We start from the raw sequence: 24,286 nt of genomic DNA on the forward strand, positions 1-24,286 counted from the left end.
TTGTCTAAAATTGAGAGAAACCTCCAGGTCAGTTTGAATTTTATCATAATTGCACAGGTCTAAGTATCTGACTTCATTACAAAAATCTAATGCATGGCCATCTGCACTTTTTTATTCATTACTTAGAACTTCCTAAAAAATTTAGAAATTTATTCATGTATGCGACTACAGTGGCAAAAATGTTATTTGCCCAAAAATGGAAAGAAGTCGTCCCGATGAAAGAAGAATGGATACAAAAAGTTATGGAATATGCAGAAATGGCGAAACTTACCAGAAAAATAAGAAATCAATATAACAATTTTTAAATAAAAGAATGGAAATGGTTTATTGAATATCTACAAGCAAACTGTAAACAGATAAGAACATTGGAAGGATTATTGTAATAACATGCAATTTTATAAGAGTATATATTTAAAGTAGATGAATAAATGAGCAAGTTAAGTTAATTTAGAATATGTAGGAAATGTAAAAAAATAAATTTAAGGAACCGCAGAAAGAGGAGGAAGTAGAGTTAGAATGATTGTAAAACTAGTGTAATGTATATAATTGAAAATCATAAATATCTTTTTAAAAAATCATAGCAAACTCAGGAGATTCCCATTTTCTTCTCCCAAATCTCTCTTTCTTTCCCATTCCCACTTTCTTAGCCCATTCTCTTCAGTATAAAGCATGTGTCTCAAAAAGCTGGATTTTCTAGGAACAATACTGGGCTGCTCCATGTATCTACATCAGTAGAACATTTTGCATGTACCGCTTGTTCCATGTTGAGAATTCAGAACCTTCTTTTGAGCTCTGGAGAAAGGCAGGGCTGTGCAGTGTAGCTCTCTCTCCTTAGATGTTCTCATACAAATCTGCTGTATTGTTCTCATACACATCTGTGATTTCTTGCGTTATCTGTCGAGACACCTGTAAATTGGCAGGGGAGGGGTAAAAAACATTATGTTCTGGAATAGAGGACCCCATATATAATGGTACAATCAGTCTCTGGAATAGATGCACTGGAGGACATGCCATGGATGCAGCCCTAACAGAAAGTAAATATTTATTTGCTACAACCGTTACTGCTTCAAAAGAGCAGTGCAGCATGTTTCAGTGCTCCCCTTCATCTGTAGGAACATCCAGTTAGTGAAGCAGAACCCTGTCCATAAATATAAAGAGCCCTTTCAATTGGCAGAGGGATCCATCCCATAAAAACAAGATAGCAGTAAAAACTGGGCTTGTTAGGAAGGTGGTGTGGCTGCACTCTGTTCCAGGTGATTGCCATCAGACTGAGACTCTGTAATCGTCTGCTTTTCCACCAGGTATATAGAGTGAAAAGCTGCCTGATGCACCAAGTGTGCTGCAAAGTGTGCACTTAGTGTTGCACATGGAGACTTGAAGACCCCCTTGCCTGTTCTGCCGGCACCCAAGTCACTTAGTGTAGAGTCAACCAGGGCCATCGAGACTGCATTCCTACAGCCATCGGCCGCCATGAACCACCACCGGCAGCAGCAGGTAGGTTCTATATTTAAAACAATATTTTATTCTCTTGCTAATTATTCTGTTTTGAATGTGTATTCTATATTTGACCTCCTTTAGTAAGGTCTTATTTTGAAATATTTAAGATAATATTTTAGTTTCCTGTTAATTATGTTGCTTTGAATGTACATTTTCTATTCGAGCTTCTTTTGGAGTGTTTGATCCTGGAATGTTTTATTTGATGTTTTTATGTAGGCTGTAAACTGCTTTGAGATTTTAAATATCTATATATAGAGTAAGAGAGAGAGAGAGAGTGGTATTGAAATGAAATAAAACAATAAAAATTTAAAAAGAACCTTAAAATATTAAAATGTGCAGATTAAAAAATATCTAATACTTCACTTAAACATTTACAGTTTAAACATTTTAACCACCGCCCCCATAAGCTTGCTAGAATAAAGTCTTCACCAACTTATAGAGCAAGCTTGAGAGATCTTGTTGTGGTATGTGTTCCACAAGAAGTAATAAAGGGCCATAGCTCAGCAGCAGAGAATGTGTTTTGCATCTACAAGGTCCCAAGTTCAGGCCCCAGCAACTCCAGTTTAAAATCAGGTACTGTAGTGGGTGATAGCGAAAATCTTCCCCAGAGATCCTGAGGAGCTGCTGCTAATCAGATTGGATAATACTGACATTGATGGGAAAGTAGTCTGACCTGCTATAAGGAAGTTTTCTATGCTCCTGTGAGAACTTGCACCTCTTACTTTTCAACCCAAGTTTAAGTAGCAGTGGAACAGGACCTCATACATGGGATAGCTGCAGGTCTGTTAGGGAGGCCATGAGGACCTGGATGACACCCAAGAAGGGAACCTTCATATGGATGTTACAAACCGCTAACATTAACAGTTCAGGATATCTTCATAAGGTATAGCAATGTGAAAAAGAAACCCTCAGGCAGTTAGGGCTTATCCACATTCCTCTTGTCCTACTGCTTTCCCCCAAGGAAACCCACTCTTTAGCAGGTTTTCAGTGAATTGCCATTTGTTCTGATTTAGAGATAATGCGCTCGAAACACAGGAAACACAGGCCCTGGGTAAGGGGGTGGCATGTAATACTGAATGCTATGAGTACAGTGAAGTGAAGTGAAGTGAAGTGAAGTGTGTGTAGACGTTCATACAGAATAATGGAGGTTCTGTATTTACCATACTGTTGTTGTTCATTTTTTCTATTCCCTTCTTCAGTTTAAAAAACATTGAAGGCCTAACCTGTCAAAGTCATCAGTTTGGCTTCATATGTTTACCTTAACATTGGCAAGTGGCAATTCAGAGGTTATGGTACTTTCTTCTGGCAGATATGGAAATCATTCATGTTTCTGCATATCCACCAAAAAAGTGACATAATACCCAGCAACAATGCGTCTCACTTGTACTCTGATGTGTGTACTCCGAAACACATTTTAGTGCATGGATGAAATCCACAAGATTCTGATTCACACATTATATTTCTGTGGGTATGCTGAGTTGCATTTGACTCCACATCTGCTATTTCCAGAGAACAACCAACATCCAAATTGGCCCCAAGAGCAATATAGGCATAATCTGGAAATTAAGCAGCTGGCATTCCAATTGGACTTATCTAGAGAGAGATGCGCTGGCAACCTTTATATGTTTTCAGAGCCAAGCATAGAAACAAGACACCAGATAAATGACAGTCAAGTACAAATGTTCCCTTTCTAACTTGAGTTAGAAGAATTAGCTCATAATGAAATATGCTCTGTTTTGGAAGAGATACAGGAGATTCTTACTACATAGTGTTCTAATATACAGAAAGCACATGGCTAATTCAAAGTATAAGGGTCTAAATTATATTGTTGTTTAATGGTCTGAACCCTCAATTTGCCTGATGAAGAGTTCTGTGAAACCCAAAGGATTGAAAACCTTTTCATGATTGGCTGATCTAGGAGATATTGACATATTCTCTTTCCATTTTCTGGCAACGTACATAGCATACATGACAGTACACATAATAACCCAGAATCTCTTCATAGTGCAGGTTGCTAACAGTGCAATTTTGCTTTATCTTTAGCAGAATTATTTGACTGCACTATCTGGGCACTGTGCATGTGCAAATGTAGGTACTCCCCCTCTTTTCATTTTTTCCATTCTTTCTCATTTCAAAGGCACCAGTAGTGGTTGGTTAACTGGATTTTTTGTAGCCTTGATGATGTGAATTCTTCAGCACTTGCTCCCTGCTTCTTTCAGTGAGTTCTGTTTTGGCAAAGTATGCGCCCGTTGAGATTTCTGTGACTCCATTTTTCAATGGTTTTTATTTATTGCATATGCAACAATGGAGAGGCAAGATTTTTCTTTTAAAAAATCCGAAACACCATAGAGTAGAGCACAGCCAGCCAGAAGCCAGACTGGGATTTACAGATAGAACTCCAGATGATTTACAGATCAGCAAAATTCCCAATGGGTTAAGCATAGTGGCAACAAAACCGTTTCTCCCCTTCTAAATTAGGCTGCTGAAATCGGGAAATATGCTGGGGGGAGGGAGGGATACCCAAAATTTGTGTGTGATCAGTAATGTCTGTGAACTCCATTTCTGGTACAGTACTGAACATGCCCTCGGAGGCAATTTCCCCATCAAATCTATATCCACCTTCCTTAGCCACTATTTTGCACCTGTTTCTGGTTAGTGAATCTGAGTCTTCTAGTGAAAAACAAAGCAGATCCTGCAAACCTGAAGTCTGACCACTTCTGGATACATTTTCAGACTTGCCCTCAGTCTGGTCATACCATTATGTTATGCCTTCAGTTCAAGATAGTTACATATACATGCAACCCAAGTTTTGAAGGCGCTATATCAGGTTGACCTGGTCATGGGCTATTTTAATTCGATTAAAAGTTGTCCTCTGGTTACCCTGCTGGGAAGACGTTACTGTTGAACCATTCCAGAAAAACTGGATCAACAGTGTCTACCTGACAAGCTGATCTGGAAGCACAAGGAACCTTTAAAGTGCAATGGTGAGAAGCAGCCCCTGACCTGTAGATTTTATCCTTTATTGACCCTGAAGAGCTGCTTCTGCCTTAGTACTGGATACAAATGACCCAGATAAAATGTATTATTAGAAGTGGCTTGTCTTAATCTTGAGCATGTAGAAGTTATCTATGCAGTGTTCAGAACACCAGGAAGCATACCTCACATGCCCTGTCAGTCGAGGATTCAGACAGGAGATACCACTGATGGTGACAAGTAATTTGGCTGAGTTGGGTGAGCCAGGATCTGCAGATTATAATGTGTTTGTTCTTGCTAGCATTCCCATCACACATATGGCTTCTGTAACAGCAGCCAACCCAGAAGCGAATGGGGATAAAAGTATCAGACTTACCTTGACTGCTGGCACCTTTTTGTGCAATGGACTACCTGTACTTTTATTAATGGCAAAATAGACATCGGGTTCCCGGGGTCCTAATTCCTGAAGCAGGAAGGAAGGGGAAGGACACGTGTTAATCATAATATCCTATACATACAAATTAAATTATAATTCCTACCAATGGTTTTATATTTCTATGTTGGGATCTCAATAATAGACTATTCTCATCCCAGGTAAATGTGCACAGGGGTTTGCCCTAAATTATGTACATCCCCCAAGGTTCCTGTCAGGGAACTGCCATCGGAAGGACAGGTGGTGAGAAGGCTCCAGGAGAATAGGAGAGACAGTTCAGCAGAAGAAGGAACCAGTAGGGGGAGTGCGGGAGCTCCAAAGGAAAGGGAGTCGGAGGGGAGGCTCTGGGATACTTCCAGTGAGAACAGTGAGGAGGTATCAGGACACCCTTTAAGGACCCCCACCCCTCGCCGGAAACTGTCACGCAGAGAATCCAGGAGGCGCATGTCCGTGAAACAGCTTTTATGTTGGAAACGTTTCCGCAAACGCCCACTGTCAGATTCTACCAGCGACTGACGGAGCCACCCCAAAGGGCTCCGCTCAAGGCAGGGCTTCACTACACTGAGTGAGCTCTGAGGGATCAAGCTTTAACGCACAAGCAGCTCATTATCCCACCACAGCAATCTGACAGTCCCTGAAAGCAGCTTGTGCAAAGAGAGGCATCATGAGCAACCCAGCCGGAGCCGGAGATGGGGGAGCAGCTGCAGCCGTTCCTAGCCTGGAAGAAAGGTACAGGATGTTGGAGGTACAGTTAGCTCTGCAAACGGCGAGGCTTGAGGAGAGGAGGGCTCATGATGCAGAAAAGGGGAAAGCCGCCCAGCTCTCGAGGAAAGTGCCTGGACTGGTGCAGAAGTTTGGGGGTGATCCCAGGAATTATCAAGCCTTCAGGACAGAGATGCAATATGCCCTCAATCTGCAGTTTGATGATTTTCCTGATGAGGATTCGAGGGTTGCTTATGTGATTGGGCATCTCGAAGGCGGGGCAAAAGATTGGGTGAGGCCACTAATGGCAGCCAATAATGAAGCCCTAAGGGACACAAGGAAGTTTTTTCGCGCCATGGATCTGATGTTTTCCAGCGAGATTGAGCAGGGAGTGGCGCGCAGGCAGTTAATGGCGTGTAAACAAGGGAACCGATCTGTCCGTGAGTACTGGACTGAGTTCACCATGTTGATCCATAAATTAGGTTGGGATTTGTCAGCGGAACCGATACAAATGCTGTTCGAAGAAGGACTATCTTCGGCAGTGAAAGACGAACTTTCCCGGGGGCCCAGGGCGGAGTCTATGGACCATCTGACTAAATCAGCGCTGGCCATAGGATCACGCCAGGAGGCCAGAGCCTTGGAGAAGCGGGAAGGGAAAGGGGAGCGTTGGAGGGATTTCCGCATTCCAGAGATTCCAGAGCAGCCTTCTCTGCCAGCAGAGCCGATGGAAATCGGAACAGCGCGCGCGCGCGCAATTTCAAACCCCAGTGAAGGGCGGAAGAAGGAGGGAAAAGGCGCCAAGAAATGTTTTCTCTGCCAACAGCCAGGCCACTTTGCCAGAGTTTGTCCGCAAAGAAAGGAATGGCAAGGAATGGCGGGAGCTGTTGGGGAGGAGGGAGAAGGAGCTAAGGAGCAAGTAAAAGCCAACGCCTGGCTGCCACCGTCGGGGCACAGCAGCCAGGCCAAGGAACAGTAAATGTGCCCACGCCAGAACCCCCAAGACCAGCTCTTGTAATAGAGGTATTGCTGGAGCTGGCAAACGGACACCCACTAAAGGTGAAGGCGCTATTAGACTCAGGCAGCTCTAAGGAGTTTGCAGCCGCACATCAGATACAGACCATCCCTTTAAAAAATCCCCTGCAGGTGACCACGATTGATGGGAGGGCGCTGTTGGGGGGAGAAGTAAACCAGCAGACTGTCCCCATGACAATGAGGGTGGCAAGACACACGGAACTGATAGCGTTTAATAAAGCCACTTTGGGAGGAGCGCCCATCATTTTGGGGATGAGCTGGCTAGCGCTGCATGATCCGCTTGTGGGATGGCATCAGAGAGTGGTTTCCTTTGGGTCAGCACATTGTATGGGACACTGCACGGAAAAAGGGGGCCAAGTAGGCACTCAGGCCACGTTAGCAAAGATAGAAGCAACGGATCAAGGTGGGGTACCACGACAATATGCAGATTTTGCCGACGTCTTCAGCGAAAGGGAAGCAGATAAACTACCCCCGCACAGACCTTTTGACTGCCAAATCAACTTACTCCCAGGAGCACAATTGCCAGTGGGCAAGGTGTATGCAATGTCTGACAGGGAGATGCAGGAGCTTAGGGAGTTTATTGACAAAAACCTCAAGCGTGGGTTCATCAGAGAGTCACGAGCGGTGGGGGGTAGCCCAGTGTTCTTTGTGGACAAAAAAAATTCAGACAAACCAAGATTAATTGTGGACTTCAGGGCCCTAAACGCAGTGTCCGAACCCGTGACTTTCCCTATGCCCAGAATCGATGACATTCTGACCCGGGTGAGAAAAGGGAAGATTTTTACCAAGCTGGACCTGAGGGGGGCGTATAACCTGATACGTATGAGAAAGGGAGATGAGTGGAAAACCACTATGTTCACCCCCTTGGGAGCATTTGAGTACTGCGTTATGCCTTTCGGCCTCCAGGCGGGATCGGCAGTATTTCAATCATTCATGAATCACGTACTAGGACCATTGCTTTACAAGAACTGCGCTGCGTTCTTGGATGATGTACTGGTGTACTCAGAGGATGAAGAGCAGCATGTGCGGGATGTACGAGAGGTACTGAGGAAACTGCAAGAAAACCAGCTGTGGGTGAAACTGGAGAAGTGTCAGTTTCACACCAGGGAGGTGGAATTCCTAGGGTACCGGTTGTCGGACAAGGGGCTGGCCATGGATCCTAGCAAGGTGCAAGCGGTGCTGGAATGGAGGCCACCGAAAACTAAGAAAGATGTGCAGAGGTTTTTGGGGTTCGGAAACTTCTATCGGAAGTTCATCAAGAACTTCGCCCACTTAACAGCCCCCATCACGGATTGTCTCAGCAGTAAGAAGAAATTTGTCTGGACGGAAGAAGCGCAGCGAGCTTTCGAAAGTTTAAAGAGGGCGTTTGCTTCGGAAGAACAACTCTTACACGTGGATCTGCAGCAGCCGATGAGGGTGGAAACCGACGCGTCTGACAGAGCGGTGGGCGCCGTGCTCCTGCAGCCAGGACCGAATACGTCAGAATGGAGACCGTGTGCCTTCTTCTCGAGGAAATTGAACAAATCCGAGAGGAATTATACAGTGTACGACAGAGAATTACTCGCCGTCCACGAAGCGTTCAAGAGATGGAGACACCTGTTGATTGGGGCGCAACACAAGGTTCAAGTGCGGACAGACCACAAAAATCTAGAATACTGGAGGACAGCCCGAGTATTGAACCAGAGACAAGTAAGATGGGCGCAAGAGTTCTCCAAGTTCAATTTTGAAATTCGCTACGTGCCAGGGGCGGAGAATGTCAGGGCGGACGCTCTCTCCAGAAAACCTGAGTACTTGGAGGGGGAAGGAGGGGCGGAAGAAAGACATATCATCTCGGAGGACCACTGGGTTTGTGGGGCGGCATTGGTGGGGCAAAGAGAACTGGTAGAGGGTATTGAGAACGATGAATATGCCCAAGAAAAACTTAGGGAACTCAGGGAGACAGGTGAGAACGCAGGGGGTTTTGAGGAAAAGAACGGAAAACTATATTACAAAGGGGCACTCTACATACCAGATGGGGAACTAAGAGGGCGGGTGCTCAAACAGTTGCATGACAGCCCCACGGCGGGGCACTTTGGGCAGCACAAGACCATGTGGTTGGTTACCAGGGAGTTTTGGTGGCCCAAGGTGAGGGAAGACGTGCGGGAGTATGTCAGGGGATGCGACAGGTGCCAAAGAGCAAAGGGAGAGAGGTTGGCGCCAGCAGGGTTATTAGAACCCTTACCCACCCCAGAAAGGCCATGGGAGATGGTATCCATAGACTTCATGACCGATCTACCGAGATCCAAAGGGAAAACCGCGGTCATGGTGGTGGTAGATCTACTAACTAAAATGTGCCACTTTATAGCTTGTTCACATGCAGTGACAGCGGAAGAAACCGCAAGGTTGTTTGTGAAGCACATTTTTAGGTTGCATGGCGCCCCCTTGAGGGTTTTGAGCGACAGAGGAAAACAATTTACTTCCAGGTTCTGGAGGAAACTAATGAGCATGTTGCATGTGGAGGTAAGTTTTTCCACCGCCAGGCACCCAGAAACAAATGGGCAAGCAGAAAGGGCAAACGGGGTTTTGCAACAATATCTGAGGTGTTATGTAAAGGACAGAGAAACTGATTGGGTAGACTGGTTACCTCTGGCAGAATTTGCCTACAACAACGCGGAGAACGTGTCCACAGGGATGAGTCCCTTTCTAGCCAATTATGGGTGTCATCCTCGGGCATTTCCAGGAGAAGGAGGGGGGAGGTGGAGTGTACCTGCAGCGGAAAATTTTGTTGAAGAGATGGAAGCGATCCACCGTCAGCTCCAGCTCAACTTAGAGAAAGCCAAAGAAGAATATAAGAAGCAAGCAGACAGAAATAGGAGGGAAGGCGAAACCATAAGGGTGGGTAACCGGGTGTGGCTATCCACCCAAGGACTGCCGTTCAAGGGAGGGTGTAAGAAATTGAGACCCAAACGGTTGGGACCCTTTGAGGTCATACAGCAGGTCAACCCAGTAGCATTCAAACTCCGATTGCCCAGTCACATGAAATTGCACCCAGTATTTCACAGGTCATTACTGTCGCCGTACAGAGAGGGAAGTGAGTGGGGGGAACATGAGAGGGAGGTCACCCGGACACCCGTCATAGAAGAGAGAGAACGCAACATGGATGTGGCAGGGATCATTGATTCCAGGTGGAAGGGAAATCAGGTGGAATACTTGGTAGAATGGGAGGGGGAGGAAGAGTCAGAAAACACATGGGTACCGGCAGAGGAAGTCAAAGACGAGATTTTAATAGAAACGTTTCATCGGCGTTTCCCAAGAAAACCACAACCAGTGGCAAGATTTAGGAGGGAACACTTCGGGACTACAGATGAGGAAGGGGAGTTTGAAGGGTTCCCAGAGTCAGGGGTGGAGGTGGAAACAGATTCCGACGAAGGAGAGGAAGATGGGGAAAGAGACGGAAGGCCGTGGTTAGAAGTGTTTGAATCCTCGGAGGATGAGGGGAGTTCCTTCCAGGGATTTCCGTCCTCGCCGCCAGTAAGAGAAGAGGCGGGAGGGGGTGAAGGGGGCCCTGGGGGGGAGGTGGATGTCAGGGAACTGCCATCGGAAGGACAGGTGGTGAGAAGGCTCCAGGAGAATAGGAGAGACAGTTCAGCAGAAGAAGGAACCAGTAGGGGGAGTGCGGGAGCTCCAAAGGAAAGGGAGTCGGAGGGGAGGCTCTGGGATACTTCCAGTGAGAACAGTGAGGAGGTATCAGGACACCCTTTAAGGACCCCCACCCCTCGCCGGAAACTGTCACGCAGAGAATCCAGGAGGCGCATGTCCGTGAAACAGCTTTTATGTTGGAAACGTTTCCGCAAACGCCCACTGTCAGATTCTACCAGCGACTGACGGAGCCACCCCAAAGGGCTCCGCTCAAGGCAGGGCTTCACTACACTGAGTGAGCTCTGAGGGATCAAGCTTTAACGCACAAGCAGCTCATTATCCCACCACAGTTCCCAAGTGAGGATAGGGGAAATTGAGAAGGAAATAATCTTCATGAGAATGGCTCTGCATTATTAACCAGTTTGGGCACCAAGCAAACATTGTTGATGTCCTACTCCTTGGCCCAACACTAGAAACCAAGGCCTCAAACATTTATAATATTACAAGCCTTGAATTAAAGTCTGAGGGAAGGACTTCCGGGTTAGCGCCTCCAGCAATGGCAGAGCTCCTCCGATCGGGAGGAACCGGCTCCGTGAAAAACAGGGTCTGACCGCCACGGCGACGGCAGAGACCCTTAGAAATCACAGACATAAGAAGTCTGTGAACCTGGATTCGGCTGGCACCTTCTGCGCCCCCCCTACTCACGGGGAGACCCGGTATCGGGAATCCGGAGTGACGGGTGAGAGGCGCGGTGCTTTGAATCGACTGCTTATTTCACGGAGCGAAGCCGCATTGCTGCTGTCAGAGAGCGCTGACTTTTTTCCTGTGGACAATTGGATTTTAAACAACAACCCGTGAGTAGAACAGGAAATTGAGCTTTTAAATAATTTAATTTGGCACCGAACAGGGAAGGTTCAAACAGGAAGTCCACCTTCCCTTTCTGTAAATAGACTGAAGCAAAGTAGTTGTTAACTATGGTTCTGGAAAGTCTTACGTAAAGGATTAAAACTCCACTGATTGAAACTATTAATTTTGACCAAGTGAACCTGCAGGAGAAGGTGAAAAATTAAAAATTGAAGCATCACGTCTCTGAACCTGGGAACCATTTGCAAAAAGTCCATCACCGGTAAACAGGACAAATTTGACAGCTAGCTTTAATTTGACAGCTAGCTTTAATTTGACAGCTGGCTTTAATTTGACAGCTAGCTCTAAAAGAAAGACATTGTTTCTATTGTCCGCTTCTGCACTTAAAAAGAAGAAAAGGTAACTGGAAACTGTTACGAATTTACTTTTGGAATTGTGCTGGAAAGGATTGATACAAATGGAGACTGTCTTCCTCTAGAGGGAGTTTTGGGACATTGTTGCAAGAGTGCAGCTGGGAAATTGGTCTTAAGATAAAGACTGTGAGAAACTAGTTCTGACCTTGAACATCTTAAGAATATCGGCAAAGGAAGATGTAGCGTCTGTACTGAATAGGACAATCTATCTGTTGGGAAAGCTGCATAAACAGATAGATGTCATGGCTACTAATATTGATATTTTGGGAACAAAAGTGGGCATCAGCATAGAAGTCGACAAGAACCCGGCACAAGAATCTTTCTTAACTGAACAAATTGATGAATTAGAGAAGGAGAAAGTTGCTGTTGTTGAGTATAAAGCAAAACAAGGGGGAGCCTTAACCCTAAAGAGGTAAATGGAGGATTACAACTTGAGGCCTTATATGACTGTAATTAGGAGAAGCCAGTTTTTGAAGATGGGTGCCTGGCCTGGTCTAGAAAAGGAAAGGTGGAGAGATCCCCTTATGCAGGGATCAAATGACTTTTGGAATATGAATTTGAGCCAGGAGGAGATTGGAGCTTTTGGGGCCTTTGGACTTGGAAGAATTGTGAAACAAGATTCGGAATACTTTATGGGCCCTTGCTTTAACTATGGAAATCTGGCAGATCTGTCAAGAAGGAATATAAGCATCGTTGGGTTGGAGCTCCCCCGAGATCTGCTTTTTAGCACCAAAGATTATCAAGAAGATCGGCAGAAGGGAAGTGAAGAAGAGTTAAGAGCCTCGGATATAAGATCTCCAGGTTGATGGCTGCTGGGAGGTTGGTGGAACTGACGGCAGGGGCCGAGACCGGGGAGGGGAGACGGTGGAAGAAAATTGGGAATTTAAAGTGTATATATGGAGATTTTTTAAAAAAATTAATGAGAGATGGAAAAATCGTGGAATGAAATCTTTATGGCCCTAGGGGAAATGTCTTAAGAGATTAAGTTCAAATATATTAGTTTTAATGAGAAATAAGATTAAACAAAGTAAAAATGGATGATTAATTGGTGAAAGAAGAGAATGTTAAATTACAGTATATTAAGATAAATTATTAGGATAAAAACAAAGATGAAGGATTTGCTGAAATATCTAACTTAACCAGAATACAAAGAGGGGAGGTGTGAGGAGGTCAAGGAAATAAGCTAAAGAAAGAAAGTTATGTAAAGGTTTGATTTGTGTGGTTTTTTTTTATTGTATGCATTTTTTTTTCTTTTTTGTCTGTTTTCCTTTTTTATCTGATGTGACTTGTTTTTATGTATTGTTTTGCTTTCTTTTTTTGTTTAATTGGGTGTTTTTCTGTTGTTATTTTTTATTACTCATGTAACCTTTAAAATTTTAATAAAAATCTATTAAAAAAAAAAACCCTGCGGAAAGCCATCTAATTAGGTTTTAATTTGATCCTGACTTGTTTTTAGGAGGTAATTCAATTATTGTTTGATTTTATACTAGTGTTATATATTTGATGTTAGCCGCCCTGAGTTCGATTTCGGCCGGAGAGGGTGGGATACAAATAAAAGTTGTTTATTATTATTATTAAAAAAATAAAAATAAAATAAAGTCTGAGGGAAAAGAAAACAATCTGACAAGAATCTTTTCTGCACAGGGTTGAAGTTATATTGGGATTTATTTAATTTGTTTTAAGTTGAATTGTCACTTCTCACGGAAGGGGAAATAACCCCTAGATCATTCCTATATACATACTAGCTGTTTGCAGCCTAACAGTTAGGTGTTAGACTTGGGTTTGAAACTGTTTAGCCAGGGACCTCATGTATCTCGTAAGCTGCTTTTTCCCTGCCTCACAGGAGGGTCATGAATTGTCAGCATATTTTGGTGTGAGACATTGACTATAAACTCAATTTGTGTAATAACTATGCTACATAAGGGATTCATGTAAATATATTCAAATCTAAAATGACTCATTCCCTGACACTGAGACAGAGCTATATAACAACAAAATCCTGTGCATATTTACAAGGAAATACTTTATTTATAGAATTTCTATCCCACCTTTTGCTCGAGGTGGCATAAATGGTTCTCCCCATCCTCATTTAATCCCCACAACAACCTTGTGAGGTATGATAGGCTGAGAGGCACTGGCTGGTCCAAAGTCACCCAGTGAGCTTCATGCCCAAATGGTGGTTTGAACCCTGGTCTCCCAAGTCCTAGGTCCAATTCTCTAACCACTATTCTACACTGGAAGTACATTTCACATTGCCCAGCAGTGCTTTACTCCCTAGTAAATGCGTTTTAAGATTGCAGTTTAGGTGATTAAAAGAAAAATGGATTAGCTGATCCAGTTTTTTATCTTTTGGAAATACAGCAGAATACTCCACCCTACGCTTAATCCCAACAATTGCCTTAAGAACGCAATAGCCATGCTTAGGCTCCTCCTAGTTATCACTAAGAAAGGCTGGAGAAGAAGGGGGGGTCTGCTCTTTACACCCCCCCCAGGCAGCGCCTCAGAATACCCAGAACTGAGAAACCGAGTCTGCAAATAAGCACAAGCAAAGAGATGAAACATCTTGCCACTAAATATGTATGTCAGATGTATTGATGTTAAGTCTCTTATCTAAAAAAGGCACCCAAAACAGCACTTATGTGTGTTTATGGTAACGGCAGGTTGCCATGGTCGTGGTGGCAGTTCCCCTAGCAACAGGATGGTGGGAGGAGCTTCAGCATGCGGGAAGACAGGTGGCATTAACAGAAGAACAGGGAACGTGCAGGATTTGCAAGGCTCACTGACGCAGCAAGAGGAAAAGAACAAATTGTCAAACTCTGTTTCCCACCACTCACTTCAAAACAAACTGATAATGCACAGCATTGTCCAAGAATCAATTCTCCTTCTGTGACTGCGATGGGAAAAGGCAGGAAGAGAGAAAAATGGGGGGGGGGCATAGATGAAAAGACCCCCAAATAACAGTCAGCTGGATTTAGGCTTGACAGGAAGTTTTTTATTAGGTGGGACTGCAGCCATGAATACACCAGCACTACCCTAAGCTGACAGAGGATGTGAATTAACTAAATTAAAGATGATCTCACCACTGCAGTAGGTAGCAACATGACTGGGGGATATTACAGAAGTGGGGAAGGCAAGGGATAGCTAAAACATGGTGTGAACCCCAAGAGAGAAGAGAGGTGCATTGAGGAACAGCCCAAGGCCTTTTTAGTATTGAAAGAACAGCCATTTGGGTGTTCTCACTGCTATGTTTGAGGGACGCAGGTGGCGCTGTGGGTTAAAGCCTCAGCGCCTAGGGCTTGCCGATCGAAAGGTCGGCGGTTCGAATCCCTGCGGCGGGGTGCGCTCCCGCTGCTCAGTCCCAGCGCCTGCCAACCTAGCAGTTCGAAAGCACCTCCGGGTGCAAGTAGATAAATAGGGACCGCTTACCAGCGGGAAGGTAAACGGCGTTTCCGTGTGCGGCTCTGGCTCTGGCCAGAGCAGCGATGTCACGCTGGCCACGTGACCCGGAAGTGTCTCCGGACAGCGCTGGCCCCTGGCCTCTTAAGTGAGATGGGCGCACAACCCCAGAGTCTGGCAAGACTGGCCCGTACGGGCAGGGGTACCTTTACCTTTACCTTTACCTTTACCTTACTGCTATGTTTGCACTGTGCCCACCTCCCCACAGCCTCCTCCCCATAAGTCCCACCTGCTGGGAAGCTAAAGCTACTTTTGCCCTGAAGTTCCTCATTTCACCCAGGCTGCCCACTGGTAGCCCCTGACTAGAAAGGCCTGTACAAGCTTCCTGTTCTAGCTGGGACTTTTCATGAGGCATGACAATATTCACTGTGTCCAGTTCCTAACTTGTGATTTACAGCTCTTGCCTTTTTCCTGACAGTTGCCAGCACCCCAGACCTGACAAAACTAGATAAAAGTTTCCTTCTCTGTTCTTTGAGTCTCAGCTGTTATTTTAAAGCATGATATCCAATGACAGCATGCCCTAGAATCATAGAGTTGGAAGAGACCACAAGGGCCATCGAGTCCAACCCCCTGCCAAGCAGGAAACACCATCAGAGCACTCCTGACATATGGTTGTCAAGCCTCTGCTTAAAGACCTCCAAAGAAGGAGACTCCACCACACTCCTTGGCAGCAAATTCCACTGTCGAACAGCTCTTACTGTCAGGAAGTTCTTCCTAATGTTTAGGTGGAATCTTTTTTCTTGTAGTTTGGAACCACTGCTCTGTGTCCGCTTCTCTGGAGCGGCAGAAAACAACCTTTCTCCCTCCTCTATGTGACATCCTTTTATATATTTGAACATGGCTATCATATCACCCCTTAACCTCCTCTTCTCCAGGCTAAACATGCCCAGCTCCCTTAGCCGTTCCTCATAAGGCATCGTTTCCAGGCCTTTGACCATTTTGGTTGCCCTCCTCTGGACACGTTCCAGTTTGTCAGTGTCCTTCTTGAACTGTGGTGCCCAGAACTAGACACACTACTCCAGGTGAGGTCTGACCAGAGCAGAATACAGTGGCACTATTACTTCCCTTGATCTAGATGCAATACTCCTATTGATGCAGCCCAGAATTGCATTGGCTTTTTAGCTGCCGCGTCACACTGACCTTTTCTCACAGCAAGAGGAAAGATGAAATGATACCTTTAACAACCACCCTTTGAATTGACTGGTAACCATAAACCGTATTTAAAACCTACTGCTCATGCATCTAATAGTCAAGGATAGAATACAACTTCCAAAAGCATCTAATCCAAATCTCGGCTCAACTCTATTTCCCACCCAGGTCATAAGAGCAATTTTCCTCCTGCACAGCTGCATGGCTTTCTACTGTTTTATCTTCAATGGCTCAGAGCACTTCAGCTTTCAACAATACGTAACAAATTTGAAGATGCATTTATTCAAGATGCCCAAGATGCTTTTCTTCGTCTCTGTTGCTTACTAAGTAATATAGCATATATCCCTCTTTTAAGGGATGGAATTGACAGGAAAGACCTGGTAATAGAAAGTGAATATTAAGTTCCTTTTCGATGACAGAGTTGATGCGTTAATCATTGCAGAATTATCTAGTAGCATTATGATTATCTACTAGCTAAACATGGATGCTTTAGCTGAGATTTCTGCATTGCAAGGGGTTGGACAAGATGACTCTTGGGGTCCCAACTCTACAATTCTATGATTCTGTGAAAATAATATATACAGCATACTCTCCAGTGAGAAACCTGATGGGCTTTAGCAAACATGTGAATATTGGGCTGCAGGTTTATGAATTAGAGTCTTACTGTAGGTCACCATGTTCTTTGGTGCTCAACCTTTTTCAGTGTTGTTCAGAAGAGCAAGGGGGTACACTCTGTACATGCTCATGTCATTTATTTCTGAGGCTCATAGTTCTTAATTAAATTTTTCACACTGTACCTCATACATTTCTTTCCCACTCCAGGCCCCTTTTGACCCCTAGGTCTTTTCCCAGTGCCTGGACAGTCCCTTCAACCCCTGCAGGGGGTGGGTTCAATATTGACCACTTTGAGAAACCCTGGTCTACAGAGAGGGAACCTTCACACGTACAGCTAGACATAGTAAACCTCCCTCTCGGCAGAACTTTGCAGTGGATTCATCCCCCTGAGCCTCTACCATGTTACACTTAATGGCTTCTGAATAGGGCTGCTACAAAAAGTCATTCTTGATATACAGTAATACTCACAACATATGAGGGCTCTGGAGGTTCTGAGCTGCCTGAAGTGTGTGGAGGGGCTGGCCTCTGAGCAGGGCACTTCTTGATCTGTCTCCACTGAGGCCACACCACAAATTTGTGAGGATACCATGAATGGGAATAAATGGCAAAGCATAAATTCAACATGTACAAGCTTTGGTTCTTCTTCCTAATTCTTTACCTTTCAAAGGAATTGAAAGGATTTTGAATACAGCTACCCCTTTGTGGTGTGAATAATAAACCAAAGCTTAGGAACTGTCCACATAATGACCTTTGAGTTCAGAGGCAATGCCCCAGAACTATTACAGAAGCACAAGGGCATCTGACTGTCCGTTGCAGCTAAAACTTCCTTACGGTAGGCATATTGATGGAGGTCAATGGGAAATCTAATATCCCATTCAAAGCAATGCAAGTGTGAGTCAGTCATCTCCACCTTCCAGGTTGTCAATGGGATTAGCACTGGGTGTGCACACTTGCTTTTGAATTATCATTGAGTTACCAGGCCTAAATCGAGGTGTAAATTCTAGCATATAAAGCCCTAAATGGCTTGGGACCCAAGTAACTAAAAGAGGGTTTGCCCAATATCAACCAACTCAGGCCATATGATTGGCAGGCTCTGCTGGTGGTGCTGGGTGCTGCCCAGTTGGAGCTCACACATGATAAGGCTTTCTTGGTGCTTGTTCCCCATTTCTGGAATGTTCTGCCTGGTGAGATACCTTCATCGCCCTCCTTATTAACTTTAAAAAATAATTTTAAAACATTACTGTTCACACAAGCATTTCAATAGCCGAAATATACTGCTCCTGATAACCTTGAAATTAACCGTGAGGCATGTGGCCATTTTCCTTTTTTTTTTTCAATGTTCTTAGTGGTTTTTGATGTTTCCAATTGTTTTTAAATGATTTGAATATGTTTTTATTATAATTTTATTGTGTTGTGTTGTATGATGTTTGCCACCCTGGGTTCCTTTGGGAGGAAGAGCAGGTTCAAAATTTAATAAATAATACAATATAAGTATCAGCCTTCAAATCTGCAGACATTTTGTCACAAAGTTACCACAAGCCTAAGCCTGCAGTGTTTTCTCTTCCAAAGAACACACTGACCTTGTAAAGGCTGTCCAGGACTTCCCACTATTCAGGATAAGGGAAGTATGAAGATAAGAGCCAGCTGGGTCAGGCCAATGGCCCCTCTAGTCCCATCTAGTCCAACATCCTGTTCTCACAGTGGCCGACCAGAAGCCCACAAACTGGTACTATGATATGAGTACTATGATACTCAAACAGATACTCATAACAGTGCTATGATATGAACTCTCTTGGTTTACAAACATGACGAATTTTTATTGCTGGCCAAGTAGCCAACACATAATCAATTTCTGCTCCAAACAGGGCTGCAATCTTCAATTAAGTAAAAGTTCAGGTACTTTTATTATACACCATTTTTTCATAGACCAAAAAGGCATTCCTGATTAGGAAACACTTCAATAATTAAATAAATAAATGTTTTTTCACATGAGTTAAAATGTTATGTATATGTACATGTATATGTATATGTATATGTATATGTACATGTATATGTATATAAAACTGCAGATGGTAGGGAACATCCGTTTCCCACAGGAGGGGAGGGTCCCTCTTGAAGATGATAAGATGATGCCTGTATACTCACTTTCTACAGACAAAGAAATAATGCATTTTTCTTCAGAACTATTATGTTAGCCACATGCAAACATATGCAAATTTAATTGATTAATCAACTCAATCTTAATAAATTAAAATTTGATTAATCAAGTAAGATTTTTTTTAATCAAGTAGAAGCCCTCATTCCAAGCATTTTGTAACTGACTTTAACATTCAGCACTACTGAATGGTTGATGCTGCAAAACTTTTTGCATTTTGTAGCAAATGCAACACGATGTTAAGTAATAATTACTTGCCTCTCGCTTCCAGAACAGCAGGACAGTTCCTATGATGCTTGCAACAGTCAAAATAATGGTAATGGTGATAAGGCACATCCACATGGTAAGAGGGGGCTCCGTATATCCTTTTTCTGCAAGAAAATGAGGAAAACCAAGCATGCAGATAAGCGGTAACTGGGAGCCAAGGCTCATTGTTTTAAATCTCTATCCCATTTTTCCTTCAAGGAACTCAAAGTCTCATACCTAATTGCTAGTCCATGAAAGCTTACATCAGAATAAATGAGTTGGTCTTTAAGGGGTTGTGATTTGTTTGCAATTAGACATTGTAATTTGTCTGCTTATAGTATACATTCAAATAAAGGTAGCAAAAGTTTTAAATGCCTTTACAAGATTTACCACCCCTGCCCCACCCCCAGTTGTTGTTCAACCCACCACCGCTCACTTGCCTTCAAGAACTTACCTCTGAAAAGAATAAATGTCCCATTTCCCCTTCTTACTTGGTTTTTAAGTATCCAAAGAGCTTTGCAGTAGTAGGTACCAGAAACAGAGGAATGCATAGAAGGCTTTATTTTAAATGGATAATTTAATGTCTCTGACTTGTTCTCACGACCGGGAGGAATTTCCACAGAATGTAGAGATTGCATGACTGTGATCTCCTTGCTTTCCGAGTCAATCCGATAATAGCTAAGGATGAATTTTGTATAATCTGGTTTATACATTACGTTTGTTTTGCAGATTGCATTAATTTCTTCATTGGCAAAAGCAATCTTGATTAGATGGTCATTATACACGTGGAGAGTCCCTGGTAGATGAGGAAAATGTTATTTTTTTAGTTATCAAGATTGAGAAAAGTTGCTCAGTCATCTATATTTTGGCAACAGCTGCCCATAGCCTAGAGCAGCCTGTAAGAAGGATGCAAATATTACCATATCTGAATTGGAGTGAGATGACAACAGATTGAGTAGTCTGACAATAGAGGAGTGTACACCATGGGTGGATGGACTTCAGGTTGTCAGATCTACTTAGCTTTTTACAAGAATCCAAAGCTCCACCAGCTGGAGACAGGTACAAAAGACAGAGTTAGAATTAAAGAACAGGGTGAACACACTGTGTGTCTAGCAATTTGTTTTCAGGATCTGAACTCGAACCCCCTCAGGAGGTGGTGAACTCTCCTTCCTTGGAGGTTTTTAAGTAGAGGTTGGGTGGCCATCTGTTACGAATGCTTTAGTCAGGATTCCTGCATTGCAGGGGGTTGGACAAAATGATCCTCTGGCAACTAGGATCTCTGCAGTTCTGATTCTATGAGTGCTCAGTCCTTTCATGCAAACTTCAGTAAAGGTGTCTAATTTAGATGGGGAAAGTCATCCTGCTGTTGCTCTTGTTAAACTATTGGGAGTCAGAAATTCCGGCCAATCTACTGCAAATGACTCAGGAATCTGCCATTAGATCATAGAATCATAGAGCTGGAAAGGTCATTCTAGTCCAACCCCCTGCAGTGCAGGAATCTCAACTAGATCATACATGACAGATGGCCATCCAACCTCTGCTTAAAAACCTCCAAGGAAGGAGAGTCCACCATCTTCCAAGGGAGTCTTTTCCACTGCCGAACAGCCCATATTGTCAGAAAGCTCTTCTGTATGTTTAGTCGGAATCTAATTTCCTGTAACTTGAAGCCGTTGGTTTGGGTCCTAGCCTCCAGAGCAAAAGAAAACAAGCTTCCTCTGTCCTCCATGTGACAGCCCTTTAGATATTGGAAGATGGCTGTCATATCTCAGTCTCCTCTTTTCTAAGCTAAACATGCCCATTTCCCTCAACCATTCCTCAACAGGCTTGGTTTCCAGGCCCTTGATCATCTTGGTTGCCGTCCTCTGCACATGTTCCAGCTTTTCAACATTCTTAAATTGTGGCTTCCTGAACTGGACACAATACTCCAGGTGTGCATCTACCATTGGTCAACACCACAAGATAGTGGACTTAACCACAAGTCCACTATCTAGTTGCCTTTTTGACTAAGACAGTTCACAGGGCACCTAGCTTTACATTCAGAGAGCACACTCACTCTCCCCCACAGCATGTAGACCAGTAAGCATGAACCAAAGCCTATATCTGTAGAAATGTTTACTTCTAATTAAATATCTGAATGCTGACATTAAATATTCTACAGAAAGTTTTAGACAAGGAGCTGAAGATCTGCCCCCCATACCTTACTGCCATATGTAGAACCTACATACAAGGGCAAACTGGGAGCCAGCTGTCTCTGTTCCATTAATTCAGATATCACCAGTTCAATTCTGGGTATTCCCAACCTGGAAGATGCCCAGCGAAGTGCTGGAGTACAGAAAGAGGATTGTGCTGACTCTAAAAACTGCTGTCTGAACTGGAAATAGCAAGTTTCAAATGATACGCAGAGTCCATTAGCAGAATGCTGTGGGAATTTATCATCTTTGCTGCCGCTGACTTCCTCTTCTTCCTCCACCCCCCACTTACTAGTGTTCATGTGAAATTCTGGTATGTGGAAAGCGATGGGCGGAAGTGGCCAGTTTACTCAGTTTGCAGCAATTCTGCAATACAGTTTAATGACAAAGACATAATGGGAGCAGGGAGAGAGTGTTTCAAAACTGGCTGTTTCGTAAAGCATGATCTATTTTCGTCTCATGCTCCAGGAAGCTGAAAGTAGTGGATGGGCGCTCAATGTTTGTCTTTGCCACTGCTCTGTGAGGCTGGATGGTGATGAGGTTCACATGAACCTTTGTGATTTTGATTTTTTTTTAAAAGATATCTCACCAGTGTAAACACATTAAATAGCTGTGTATGGCTTGCTTATTAATTTCTGTTGATGAACCCATAAGCAGGACCCAACAGGAATCCAAGAGCCTGCCCATAGGATCCCCACTCCCTCTTAAAAGCAAGATCTCCCCATGAGCTCAAACACATAGTCAACCTTGTAGAGTGTGTGTGTGTGTGTGTGTGTTATGGGGAATGCTAGATTACTGGTTAATGCGTATAACAACCAGCCATTGTGCACATTCACCAGGCCTCATAGAGAATGTGCACATCATCCACGAAGAGGAAATTGTTCCTGTTTCCCAATCAATATATAAATGCTCCAACGGGCTTTGGGAAATGTGCAAATATTGACTGAATTTTGTACATTATCTAGTCCTTATGCATAGCTGCAACATGTTTTGGGGAACATGCAATCTTGACTGATTTTTGTACATTCTCTGGCCAAAGTTATTTTAATACATTTTGGATGTATTGATCCCTCAAGTGCAATTCGGGTTAAAAGTGTGAACCCTATAGCCCCAAACTGGATATTACATATTTCTGGCTATTTTTAACATAATTAAGATGTGTTTTTTTTCATTGAAAACTGCTTGTTACTGACAGTCAGTGTGGTAACAATCAACTCTTCTGGCCCAGAGACAATAGTTATGGCAAACCTAAGGCCCAGGAGCCAAATGCAACCCTTCAGTGTACTCTCTCTGGCCCTCAGGACTTAAAAAAAAGTTTTCCCACCCCTAGGCTATAAGAATTACTAAAACTGATAATGTATGTGAAGCATCTGGAGCACATAAGCAATATATACATGGAATATCACTAATTGTTAGCTAAAGTCCCATCAAGTTTGATGAGAGAGGGAGGGGGGAAAGTGCTGCAATACTTTCTGCAACCCTACCCCCACCACTATATTCACATAACACATTCACTCACTACACCCATTAATGCTTGATTGCTTTGTCAGTTCTGGAAAGTGTTAAAAGGCTACTTGCCTTAAGGCACTGACCATCAGTCGGTGGGTTTTATTATTTCATTATTTACAAAACGTTAATATTTCCCCTTCCGACTTTCAACTCGGAACACTCAGGGCAAGCTTGCATTTATCAGTTAATGGGGAGAAGAATAAAAACAAACTATTATTCAATTTTACACCCACAAATTTGGACCCACAGACAAGCCACACTCTATCTAATCTAAGATAGATCACCCCAATGGCACCAGCTTTATTCTTATTTTTCTTGTTTAAAAGATAAGTGGATGGAGAACAGGAGAGAGAAGGACAGAGAAAGGGAGAGGTGATCATATACAGCAGAAATGGTTGAAAATACTATGCTTTAAGAGACAAGTGAAAAGGCTTTTCCAGACTGAACAAATGAGAGATTAGACAGAAAAAAAGGGGGGAGAGAGAGACATGATCTTACCACCATCTTGAAGAGTCCAGAGAAGTGTGATAACAGTATATAGACTGGAGGCCATGGCAGCATGTAAAAAGAGGTATAGGCTGAGCTAAGAGGTACTCTTACTCATAAATGTCTTTCTGTCTCTTCCCTTTTCTTGGGGTGGGGAGGATGGCTTTAGGAGGAACAAAACAATACGTTACTGTTCGTTTGTTCCTTGTTCCGCCCTTTCTGCTGTATTCCACAAGCTTTCTGCTTTGGGGGCTCTGTGCATTTTAAAAATTACTTTAACAGTTTGTTTACCACTTACTATGGTTGTCTCTAAGCAGTGTGCAGGAGACTTCATACAACGAAAGTAAAAATGAGTTAAAACTATAAAATCAGATTACAGTTCAGCTATCTCCTATTTTGCAGGACCAGGGCTGGCAAATGAAACGAGGCAGAGAAATTGAATAGCACAATCCATTAAACTAACAAGAGCACATTCTATGGGAAAAGGGGGCAATTAAAAGGTGTTTAGAGGGTGCTCCTCACTTTACACAATTTCACTTCTGCAAGGGGGGAGGCTGGAACGTAACCCCTGTGTAAGTGGGGAGTCACCTGTATGTTTGAACTGGGCTACAAGCAGGCTGCAGGCAGATGCCTGAGAGGGAGAGCCCTGCTGGATATCTGCTTGGATCCAAGGCTGTGACAATGGGAGAAGCAAGACTTTCTGGGTGTTAATGCTGTGGCCCCTCCACTATAGGCTCAGGTTGTATATAGGTGTAAATAAAACAATATTTCATAAAGACACCATGGTCTCTCCTTCCAGGGAAGCCAAATCCTGGGTAAGCGCCTGGAAGCCCTAGAATCTCGCACCACATGGGGATTGGGGTGGCCTGCCACAATACAATCTCCGCTTGCTGAACCCTGTCCACCAAAAGATATCACAGCCAATAACTACTAGCTCTGGATGATGCTC

At 43.7% G+C, this 24,286-nt stretch overlaps 1 protein-coding gene and 1 long non-coding RNA gene across 4 annotated transcripts in view; one reads left to right on the forward strand and one right to left on the reverse strand.

Annotated features, from left to right (window-relative positions):
• Nucleotides 1-23,350, forward strand: part of LOC307225805 — a 29,843-nt gene extending 6,493 nt beyond the window's left edge. The window contains exons 1-3 of one of the 2 annotated variants that reach the window (XR_013843168.1): nt 922-1,494; nt 19,179-19,250; nt 21,316-23,350. This is a non-coding gene — a long non-coding RNA (uncharacterized lncRNA). Of the gene's footprint in view, nt 1-921; nt 1,495-19,178; nt 19,251-21,315 lie in introns of those variants that run through there. The other variant, XR_013843167.1, reaches the window with a different exon arrangement.
• On the reverse strand, nt 393-23,482 carry LOC307225789 (NFAT activation molecule 1-like). Of its 2 annotated transcripts, XM_079993953.1 has the most exons (6): nt 23,350-23,482; nt 19,608-19,949; nt 19,166-19,278; nt 17,221-17,307; nt 4,847-4,933; nt 393-906 (listed from the first exon to the last, which is right to left on the reverse strand). In XM_079993953.1, the coding sequence occupies exons 1-6, from the start codon at nt 23,402-23,404 to the stop codon at nt 832-834; spliced, it is 759 nt and encodes a 252-aa protein (XP_079850079.1). In that variant the 5' UTR covers nt 23,405-23,482; the 3' UTR covers nt 393-831. The 2 variants fall into 2 exon arrangements, with proteins under 2 accessions (XP_079850079.1, XP_079850078.1); XM_079993952.1 differs by lacking the exons at nt 393-906; nt 4,847-4,933; nt 17,221-17,307 and adding an exon at nt 20,074-20,202 and having other exon boundaries at nt 18,578-19,278; nt 23,350-23,476.
• Nucleotides 23,483-24,286: the final 804 nt, after the last annotated feature.

This window comes from Podarcis cretensis (genome assembly GCF_951804945.1).
Source record: "Podarcis cretensis genome assembly, chromosome: 10".
NCBI classification, from domain to species: domain Eukaryota; kingdom Metazoa; phylum Chordata; class Lepidosauria; order Squamata; family Lacertidae; genus Podarcis; species Podarcis cretensis.